Source organism: Marmota monax, unplaced genomic scaffold (genome assembly GCF_021218885.2).
Source record: "Marmota monax isolate L192 unplaced genomic scaffold, Marmota_monax_Labrador192_F-V1.1 WCK01_AAM20220418_F8-fsc00006, whole genome shotgun sequence".
Taxonomy (NCBI): domain Eukaryota; kingdom Metazoa; phylum Chordata; class Mammalia; order Rodentia; family Sciuridae; genus Marmota; species Marmota monax.
The window spans coordinates 17,474,595-17,485,336 of record NW_026693712.1 but is presented as its reverse complement, the minus strand read 5'-3'; the positions used below and the strand labels follow the sequence as shown (position 1 = coordinate 17,485,336).

The window sequence follows — 10,742 nt, the reverse complement described above, 5'->3', positions numbered from 1 at the left end:
ACAGAACCAGGATGCTTTTTTCAATATCTATTTTATTATTGCCCTTTGCCATATCATGAAGTTCTATTTTGTTTTTTGAGCTCATACAGACCTAGGTTAATGTTTTGCTGATCAGTTCTATTTTTTGACTATAGAGTTTTTAAACATTGCAATGGAGATTTCACCTGTAAAAAGTTATAAGGCCTTTACTATAATGTTATGTGTTGTATGTATTATATTATGTGTGCACACTTGTGTTTTGTGTTATATGTTTGAATGTATGTATGTCCATATATCATAAATGATGAGCGCTCATGATAAAATGGATCCAAATATTTTGTTTTTTCACGTGATTTATATGGTTTAATTTAAATTGGGTAAACAACTGTTGAGGATTGTTTTAATATGTAAACAAAAAAGAAGGTTAACAGATCTGTTTGTTTACTTTCACCTTTCCTTTTCATTATATTTAATAATTCTCTTAAAGATAATGTAAATTGTTAAGAAAATTGTTTTCTTTTAGTGCCTTCTGGAATGTTACATAATTTTTTCTTTAGCCATTATTGCCAGAATTCCTATCTTCATCCCAGTGCTGGTGAAGTCAAAGATAAAACCAATCTACAGCTTCTACAATAGCCATCACTGAACTGCTTGCAGAACTTGCCTGGACACATTGTGAGCTCACCTGTATGCATTGTGAACTATCTGTTGGTGCAGCGACTTGTGGTAGTGTTGGGGTATTTTTGCTGATGATGTCATCGGTGGTACAATTTTTCCAAAAGGAGCCGTCAATTGGCTTGGTGTATCTTCCTCCCTTCTGCTTGTCATGATCGTCCAGCTAAAATTTGGGGGCCAACAGAGGTGAGGCAAAGAACCTCACCCCCCCGCTGGTACAAAGACCTCTCCACAGGTGTGGCTGTATACTGGACCGGTAGTCAGTGACGGGTAAGATCCAATTGCAATGGTACCAACCTAAGGACCATATGTACTATTGGACAACCTAAGGCAGGCACGGTCCCTAAGCCACATGCTTGTTGTTTAAACAGAGAGGGGGAGATGTTGAGAGCCACAGCCGAAGGGGCCCCATCAAACTTCCAGCTGCCAGCAAACTTCCAGCTGCCGGCTGATGATTGGCTCACAGCGGCCCCAGCAACATCTAGCTGATTGGCTCCTCGGCCCCAGCAACATCTGGCTGATTGGCTCCTCTGCGGTGATGCTCATTGGGCTGTTTCCCTGCCCTTTCAGACCACGGAGCTGCTCATTGGGGGACTTTTTTGGCTCCGCCCATGTGACCCAGCCAATCGGCCTCAAGAGCAGGAGGATTGTGGGAGGTGGAGAGAAGCTTGTGGGGGAGAGAGAGGCTTGTGGAAAGCCGGTGGTGGCAGTTGAGGCTCTGAGGGTTTTTCCTGAGAGGCTGTTTTGTTTGGCGTGTGTGGTTCTAAAAATAAAGTTAGTTTCTTTTGACAAGTGGCTCCTGATTGTGCCCAGCCAGACTGCGGCAATACATGTATTTGAGGGAAGCAGGCTTACAGAAAAAAATGGAAACTAATAACAATGTAAATAATAGAATTTGTTTCTCCCAAGAGATAGTTTAACTTGATTGCATCCTTATACAGTGGATTTTGTATTGATCAGTTGAGGTTGATTAAAAATATGTATTATTTCTCTAGGCCTTCAAAAAAATCAATTGCTCATAAAGCTAAAAGTTTACTTGTAATTTTGAAATGTAATAATATCCCTGAGACTTTACCTTTTTGATATAAGGATGGAATAATTTATGTAGGTCAATATTTTCACTGAAAACAATTAGCTATTAAGACACTAATATATTATCAAATGAATGCTAATGTTAAACCCCCAGAGAGACAAAAGAGCACAAAAATTACTTTTTCCCTGGGAACGTTTGGAATCCTGGAAAATTTAAAACCCCATTCCCATGGTTTATATGAGAAGGAAAATCAAAGCCTAACAAAGTGAGAAGTTTATAAAAGATACTCCCATTAATAAGCATGGATCCCTAATAGCTATACCTAGAAGGTCAGAGTAAGCTGGAAGTGGGTGAGCCTTTGTGTGAAATTTTGCCTTGAACTTTTTTTGAGCCTTAAACTTGATTTGAGACCATCAACAAGTAGTGCTCTAAGGTCTTGATAGACTCAAATACAGATCTTCTGTGAAAGAAGATTTATTCATCTTAAGCTTCAAGTTTCTAATCTTCTTAACTTGAACATAGTTAAAGACAACTACAAAAACAAGAAACAAGACACCATGAGTGAGAGCCATCAGATAAAAAAAGAACACAGACATAAACTTATAAGCACTTTAAATATTATAATTATCAAATAGTCTATAATACTTGACCATTTTAATTGAAATGAAAGTTAAATTTGAAGATGTGCAGAGATCAAGTAGTTCTAAAACATGACAGATTTGAACAGAATCAAATAGAACTGAAAAATACCAATCAAAATTTAAAATGGAATAAAATATTTAAAAGTTAGATATAACAAAATAATTAGTGATGTGAAAGATAGGTGACACTATAATCCATCCAACACACATCTTAGAAAGTAAATAAAATGAAAAGAGACTAGAAATGTAGGACAGAATAAAAAGGTTTAACATATATTTAACCAGACCCCAGAGTTAGCGATGAGAAAGATTGTATCAGAACCAATATTTGAAGAAATAATGACTGGGAAATTTTCAGAATTGATGAATACATCAATAAACAAACCAACACACTTAAATAAACCTAACAGGATAAATTAAAAAGCTATCCATGCCTAGAAATATTATAGTAAAATTTCAGAAATCTTTCTTTAAAGAGCCATAAAAAAGGACATTTATCACTCAAACTAATGACAGACTGATGTCCATGCTCTAACAGTAGCAATGGAAATTAAAATGTGCTGAAATTAGTAAACTATACTACCTAAACTGACTTTGTGTGTAAGACATCAATAATGAAATCAAATCAACTTGACATAGTTGAGTTTTAAATTCGTCAAAACCATAGAAATTAGACAAATGAAAATTAGAACTACACTGAGATTCCATCCCACTCCAGTCAGAATGGCAGTTATCAAGAATACAAGCAACAATACATGTTGGGGAGGATATGAGGAAAAAGTTCTGCAGATACATTGCTGGAGGGAAGGCAAATTGCTGCAACCACTATGGAAAGCAGTATGGAGATTCCTCAGAAAACTTGGAATGGAAGCACAATTTGACCCAGTTACCTCACTCCTTGGTATATACCCAGAGGACTTTAAATCAGCATACTATAGTGACACAGCCACATCAATATGTATAGCAGCTCAATTCATAATAGCTAAGCTATGCAAACAACCTAGGTACCAGTCAACAGAAGAATAAATAAAGAAATTGTATACAAACACAATGGAATATTACTCAGCCATAAAGAATGAAATTATGGCATTTGCTGGCAAATGGATGGAACTTATTTCACTTCTCACACTAAGTGAAATAAGCCAATCCCCCAGAAAACCAAAGGCCAAATGTTCTCTCTGATAGGTAGATACTAAACACAATAAGCAGGGAAGGAAGAATAGAAGTTCATTGGATTAGACAAAGGGGAATGAAGGTAAAGGATGGGGGATGGGAATAGGAAAGACAGTAGAATGGACATAACTTTCCTGTGTTGATATATGAATACATGACCAGTGAAACTCCATATCATGTACAACTATAAGACTGGAATCCTATTTAAAATAAGTTATACTCCATGTATGTATGATATGTCAAAATATACTCTACTGTCATGTATATCTAAAAAGATTATTTTTTAAAAGACCATAGGAAAGAAGCATTATAAAGACATTTTATCTCTCAAATATAACGTCTTACAATTTTCCTCTTTGCCCATCCCTTGCCACAATTCTGAATTGAAGAGCTGCCTTTTTTTTTCAGTACTGGGGATTGAACTTAGCACTTCTCAAGCATGCTAGGCAAGTGTTCTACCACTGAGCTATGCTCAGTCTGAGCTGCATAATTTATGAAACCAAAATTTGTAATTTATTGCCCTTCTTGAAGGACCTCCTCAGTCACCATTTATACCAATAAGTCCCAAATTTGTCTCTGAACCTCCAACCTCTTTCCTTAACTTCGTTTATATGATGGAAAATCACTTAAATAACTATTGATTCTCTATGGACACCTCAAAGTCAACAGATTTCAAATTAATTTTTTTTCTTCAAACTAAAATTATCTTGTCCACCTCAATATGCCTATTCCCCTTCTCCTCTTTCTGTGTTTACTATTTCAGATAAATAATACTAACAACCACTCAGTTCTCTAAGCTTGAAAACAAAGTATATTTATTTTACTCCTTCCTATCTCACTTTTTGTACATGTAATCTAACACCACATCTCCCATTATTTCATCATTCTAATACAATTGCAGTGTTACATTTCTAGTTGAGACCAAAGTCACCTCTTACCTATATTATTGCAACCAATTCTAATCAGTCTTTATTCTTTTGATCAGTCTCAATCTCTTTCTGATTTTCTGTCAACTCCGAAACAAGATGAACTTTTTTTAAAAATTAACCTATGATTATGTCACTTTTCTGTTTGGAACCCTTTAAAACTCTTGCATTTGCACTTAGTGTTATCTCCAAATGCTTTAACATGCTTTACAGACTCTACTTATCTTTCTAATTTCAATTCTTGCCATTTTTTCATCTTGCTCTATGCCTCAGTCATATTGATCTTATCTCTCTTCTTCCAAAACACCTTTCTCATTTTGGATTTGCATACTCATGTTTTTAGTTTGACTGGAAATTTTTATCCCAAACCAAATTTTTGTTTGTATTACTACTACTCAGTTTTCATGTATCAATTTAGAATATACTTCTCCAGAAAAAAATCTTTTCAGTACTTCTAAATTTTGGTTAGGGCATCCTGATCTATCCTCTTAGAGTAGCATGAACTTTCCTTATCTGGCAGGCATTGTGCTCTATTTTAAATATATGATAATTTTTCTGTCTCTTTCATAGCAGAAACTGTGTCTGGTTACCATTCTATTCCTAACACTTATAGTTATGCCTAGCACAAAGTATATGCTCAATAATTATCTGCTGAATAAATTATGAATAGACAGTAAAATATTTAGAATTGTTTCTCTGGAAATGCTGGGTCTACAAAATGATGTTTTACAACTAAACTGGGGTCTTGTTTTTTTTTTTCAAATTTTAATGTTGCCGTGATGTGGATGCAGATTATCTTACTTTATTTACTGTTGAGCATTTGATTTTCTACCTTGCCAGGTTAAGTCTTCAATGGTATATCCTCAAGTGAATGGTACCATTTACCTGGCCTAAAATTCCTACCCTACCCCCAAACAACTACTCACATATGCTACGTTCACTTTCAAGTGCATAGCATCTTTCTTGCTGTCTTTCTGGAGTATTTGCTAATAACTAGAGAAAACCTCTAAATTCCTATTTCCAGTTTTCCTGAGAACCTCTTACTTGCTAAGTCAATTGCATGCAAGGGTCCTCTTAACTATCTTTATTGTCTTCACAAAGAGATCATAACTTAAATTTGATGAAGGGACTACATCTTAAATATGATTTTATATCTACCACTGTTCCAGCAAATTATGGTTTTATTGTGTAAATGACTCAGTGATAACAGGATCATATGTCATAAAGAACACAATTCTGATAGGAAAATATAATTTAAATTAAGAAACACATAGATAATATTTCATCTAGAACTTATTTGACTTTGTCTAAAACCTGAAAATCTACAGAGTCACATGGTGGCGCTGCAGGATAAGATGCAGAAATTTTCGTAGGAGCAGATGCTCTGGTTTCCCTTAACCAGTGAAACTGAGAGTGCTGGAGAAAACAGGAGAAAGGCGGCTTTTCAAAGTAAGACAGGGCAACAACATCCTCTGGACAGGATTGCAAAATATAGATTGTCTAAAGTCCAGGATACAGGAGCAACTCCCAGAGCTGCTAGAGATTGAGTTGAAACGTTTCCACAGGAAGGAGTTCAACTAAGAAGCCATGGATCTGCAAGAGAGAATTGCTCAGCAGATAAGGCAAGTGCTGCTTTCCTTTGTTTTGCTGGGAGGGTCTTTGGTGTGTTCTGAGACCTGGAGATATTCTGTGGCAGAGGAAATGGAGATTGGCTCCTTCATAGCCAATGTAATAAAAGATATGGATTCCAGTGTGGAAGATCTGGCTGCACGGAGGGCCAGAGTCATCTTTGATGACTATAAACCTTACTTGAGGTTGGAACAGCAGACTGGAAACTTGGTCTTAAATGAGCAACTGGACCGGGAGGCACTTTGTGATATCACTACGCCCTGTATATTGCATTTCCAGGTGTTATTTGAAAATCCTTTGCAATTTTTTCGGGCTGAGCTTTTGATCAAAGACATAAATGATCACACTCCTATGTTCCTAGATGAACACATACTTCTAAAAATATCTGAAGGTACTACACCAGGAACTTCATTTCAAATGGATAGTGCTCAGGACTTAGATGTAGGAAGGAATGGTGTTCAAACCTATACAGTAAGCCCCAATCCTTACTTTCACCTTAACATACAAGAGAGTGTTGAGGGCAGAAAATACCCAGAGCTGGTAATTGACCAATCTCTGGATCGGGAAAAGGAGCCTGAAATTATTTTAACTTTAACAGCCTTAGATGGAGGGTCCCCACCAAGGTCTGGAACTTCACTGATTCAAGTTGTTGTCCTTGATATCAATGATAATGCCCCAGAGTTTGAGAGACCAGTCTATGAGGTGCAGGTCCCAGAGAACAGCCCTGTGGGCTCCTTGATAATCACAGTGTCTGCTACAGATTTAGATGCAGGAATAAATGGAGAACTATCTTATTCATTTTCTCATATTGCTAGAGATGTGCGGAAAACATTTGAAATCCACCCAATTTCTGGTAACATCCATTTGAAAACAATTCTTGATTTTGAGATTATTCAGTCTTATACAATAAATATTCAGGCCATTGATGGTGGGGGTCTTTCTGGAAAATCAGTCATTATAGTTCAGGTTGTAGACGTGAATGACAACCCACCAGAAATAGCCATGACATCTCTTACTGGCCTCATACCAGAAAACTCTTCACCAGAGATGGTGGTCGCTGTTTTCAGTATCCGGGACAAAGACTCTGGGGACAATGGGAGGATGATTTGCTCAATTCAAGACAACCTCCCCTTTCTCTTGAAGCCTACTTTCAAGAATTTCTACACTCTGGTAACAGAGCACCCCCTGGACAGAGAGATAAGAATGGAATATAATCTCACCATCAGGATCACTGATTTAGGAACACCCAGATTGAAAACCACACACAACATAACAGTAGTGGTCTCCGACGTCAACGACAACGCCCCTACCTTCTCCCAAACGTCCTATACTCTGTTGGTGAGAGAAAACAACAGCCCTGCCTTGCAAATAGGCAGTGTCAGAGCCACAGACAGAGACTCAGGCACCAACGCCCAGATCACCTACTCGCTTCTGCCAAACCAGGACCCGCACCTGCCCCTCGCCTCTCTGGTCTCCATCAATGTAGACAATGGGCAGCTGTTCGCGCTGAGGGCGCTGGACTTCGAGGCCCTGCAGGCGTTCGAGTTCCACGTATGCGCCACAGACCAAGGCTCGCCCACGCTCAGCAGCCAGGCGCTGGTGCGAGTGGTGATGCTGGACGACAATGACAACTCGCCCTTCGTGTTGTACCCAATGCAGAATGCCTCTGCGCCCTGCACCGAGCTGGTGCCCAGGGCGGCAGAGCAGGGCTACCTGGTCACCAAAGTGGTGGCGGTGGATGGAGACTCGGGCCAGAACGCCTGGCTGTCATACCAGCTGCTCAAGGCCACGGAGCCAGGGCTGTTTGGCGTGTGGGCGCACAATGGCGAGGTGCGCACCACCAGGCTGTTAAGCGAGCGCGACGCGGCCAGGCACAGGCTGGTGGTGCTGGTCAAGGACAATGGCGAGCCTCCGCTGTCTGCCAGCGTCACGCTGCACGTGCTGCTGGTGGATGGCTTCTCCCAGCCCTACCTGCCGCTCCCGGAAGTGGCGCCCGAGCGCGCTCAAGGGGACTCGCTCACTGTCTACTTGGTCATCGCCTTGGCGTCGGTGTCGTCTCTCTTCCTCTTCTCTGTGCTGGTGTTCGTGGTGGTGAGGCTGTGCAGGAGGAGCAAGGCGGCGCCGCTGGGTGTGTATTCGGTGACTGAGGGCCACTTTCCTGGACACCTGATGGATGTCAGCAGCACTGGAACCCTGTCTCAGAGCTACCAGTATGAGGTTTGTCTAAAGGAAGGCTCAGGGACTAGCGACTTCAAGTTTCTGCAGTCTATTAATCACAATCATCAAGGGACTGTGAATGATACGGAGTAAAATTCTAGCTTTGCAAATTGTTTTGGATAATTAGTGACTGTTGGTTTTCAGATAATTCGGGATACAGGTTAATTTCTTTCTAAGTGTAATAGATCTCCATTATATTTTGGGTTCATATAAAATTTTCTAATGTTTTTCATTGATTTTTCTAGTTAATAAGAAATTTTTCTCTAATGTAGTCTCATTATTTCCTTCTCTTTTATCATTTTTACTTGATGGTGACAACAAAATTTCAACTTTACTCATTACTGAAAAGTTGCAGATATCTCTTCTATCAACTTTTTTTAAAGTATTAGTTATTGAACCCATGGGTGCTTTAACATTGAGGGACATCCCCAGCACCTTTTTATTTTTTATTTTGTGACCAGATTTTTCTAATTTGCTTATGGCCTTGCTAAATTGCTGAAGCTGGCCTGGAACATGTGATCTTCCTGCCTCAGCCTCTGGAGCTGCTGGGCATGAGCCACTGTGCTCAGCTTATTTATCAGCATTTCAACATCAAATAGTACTGATTTGAATATGATGCCAGCCCCATTCTATTTCATTGTTGTCTAGTAATTTTTTCTAAATTTGATGATTTGAAGACAAGCATAATATAATGAATGGTTAGTATTTCCTGTTTATCTGATAATATGCTTTCCTGTGTAGCATATTTAAATGGAGAAATATCTGTAAAAATGCATGATTTTATTTTATAGTAGGATTACATCAACTTAAAGTCTTTCCTACTCTTTATATCAACTTTCAGAATATAATTATCAGATTTTCTCAAGCATTGCAAGTGATATTTTGTTTGGCTAAATATGTGAAAGAAATACAGAAAGTCAATCCTCTGAGAGACAAGAAGGAAGGAGATATCCAAAAAATAACTTTGGTGTAGATTTTCCTGTTGTAGATGTTTCATTTCCTTCCAATAAGTTTTGTCTCCTGGGATTATTAAAAATAAATTTTCTGGGCTGGGAATATAGCTCAGTTGGTAGAGTATTTGCCTTGCATGTATGAGGTCCTGGGTTCAATCCCCTGCATCACAAAATAAAATAAAATAACTTTCTTTTAAGATAGCTAAGTGAGGCTTTTTTCTTGTTTAAAAGCATGTTTAGATATTCTTGCATATACTGGTGAATTAGAGCTTACTATTAATTTGAGATTTTATTATGACTTTTAAAAAGTATTTATCTTTTAGTTATAGATGGACACAATAACTTTATTTTAGTTTTATGTGGTGCTGAGGATCCAGCCCAGTGCCTCACGTATTGTGGGCAAGTGCTCTACCTCTGAGCCACAGCCCCAGCCCTTTATTATGGCTTTTTCTATTAACAATATCATTTTCCATCAAAAGGGTTGTACACTATTAGTAGTGTGGAAGAGTCATGTACAAGTTTTGCTAAAATATATAATTTGAGAAGAACTGAAGGATATTTCCAATGTACTTCCCAATTGTTTAATAGAAATTCTTAGAAAATTCTGATATATAAGATAGAGCTTTTGAATATCATTAGTATCATAATAGTGTTTGTGTGAAATGCTGTTGACAATGTAAAATGTGTATCTAAAAGAGATGTATACCTTATTTGTAAGATATTCATAACCTTATTGTCATATTATTTCTTTTTGCAGTGTATCTCTTGGGTTAGAAAGAGCCAAGGTATTTTATCATTCAATGAAAAGACATTTAATATCACTGTGAATTATTTCAAGTTATTTTAAATGCTTGATGTATCAAAAATAGATACTTGGGAATACTCTGTCTTATTTAATAGAGCTTATCTAACAACTGGGATCCCAGAAAAAGAAGAGATGTCTATAGTAGGGGAAGAATCCATCTATCAGAATTTTAAAATTAATTGTGATTTATCCACTGGTCCATTTGACAAATATTTATGGAGCATCTACCATGAGCCAGGGATTATCTGGGGGGGGGGGTGCAGAATGAACAAAACAAAGTTCTAGTATTCATGAATGACATAGGAAAGAAATAAATATGTACATCCATGCTATGAAAAATGATAAATGTTAGTAAGAAAAAACAGGGCAAGAGATGTAAAAGTACCTTCATATACATTTTCCTATGACTGAAAAATTTATTGGCCAGTATTATGGTTCTTACTGGCTGAGCTAAATCAAGCATTTGAAAGTAAATCGAGGGCAAAACATGTTGCTGATACTTTTTTAAAAATCACATGGCTATGTGTCCTTAATTTTACAAGATGAATGATCATTATGCCTTCTTTCACTTCTCAGTTTTCCTCAGAGCACTCCTATCCAGAATATTGGTTTAGAAGGGCAGGGGCATGTCTGGATTGTTTACTGATGTATTTTCAGAACCAGAGACACAGATATCAATAATACTTCTTTGAATGAAGAAATAAAAAATTA

General features: G+C 37.9%; 1 protein-coding gene across 1 annotated transcript; it reads left to right on the top strand.

Moving 5' to 3' along the window:
• Positions 1-5,561: 5,561 nt before the first annotated feature.
• Positions 5,562-10,265, top strand: LOC124103556 (protocadherin beta-18-like). The gene has a single exon (XM_046460232.2). It carries the CDS (start codon positions 6,015-6,017, stop codon positions 8,364-8,366), a length of 2,352 nt encoding a protein of 783 aa, XP_046316188.1. The 5' UTR covers positions 5,562-6,014; the 3' UTR covers positions 8,367-10,265.
• Positions 10,266-10,742: the final 477 nt, after the last annotated feature.

Coding starts and splice junctions, on each gene's coding strand:
- LOC124103556 (XM_046460232.2), top strand. CDS start 6,015: ATGGATCTGCAAGAGAGAATTGCTCAGCAGATAAGGCAAGTGCTGCTT.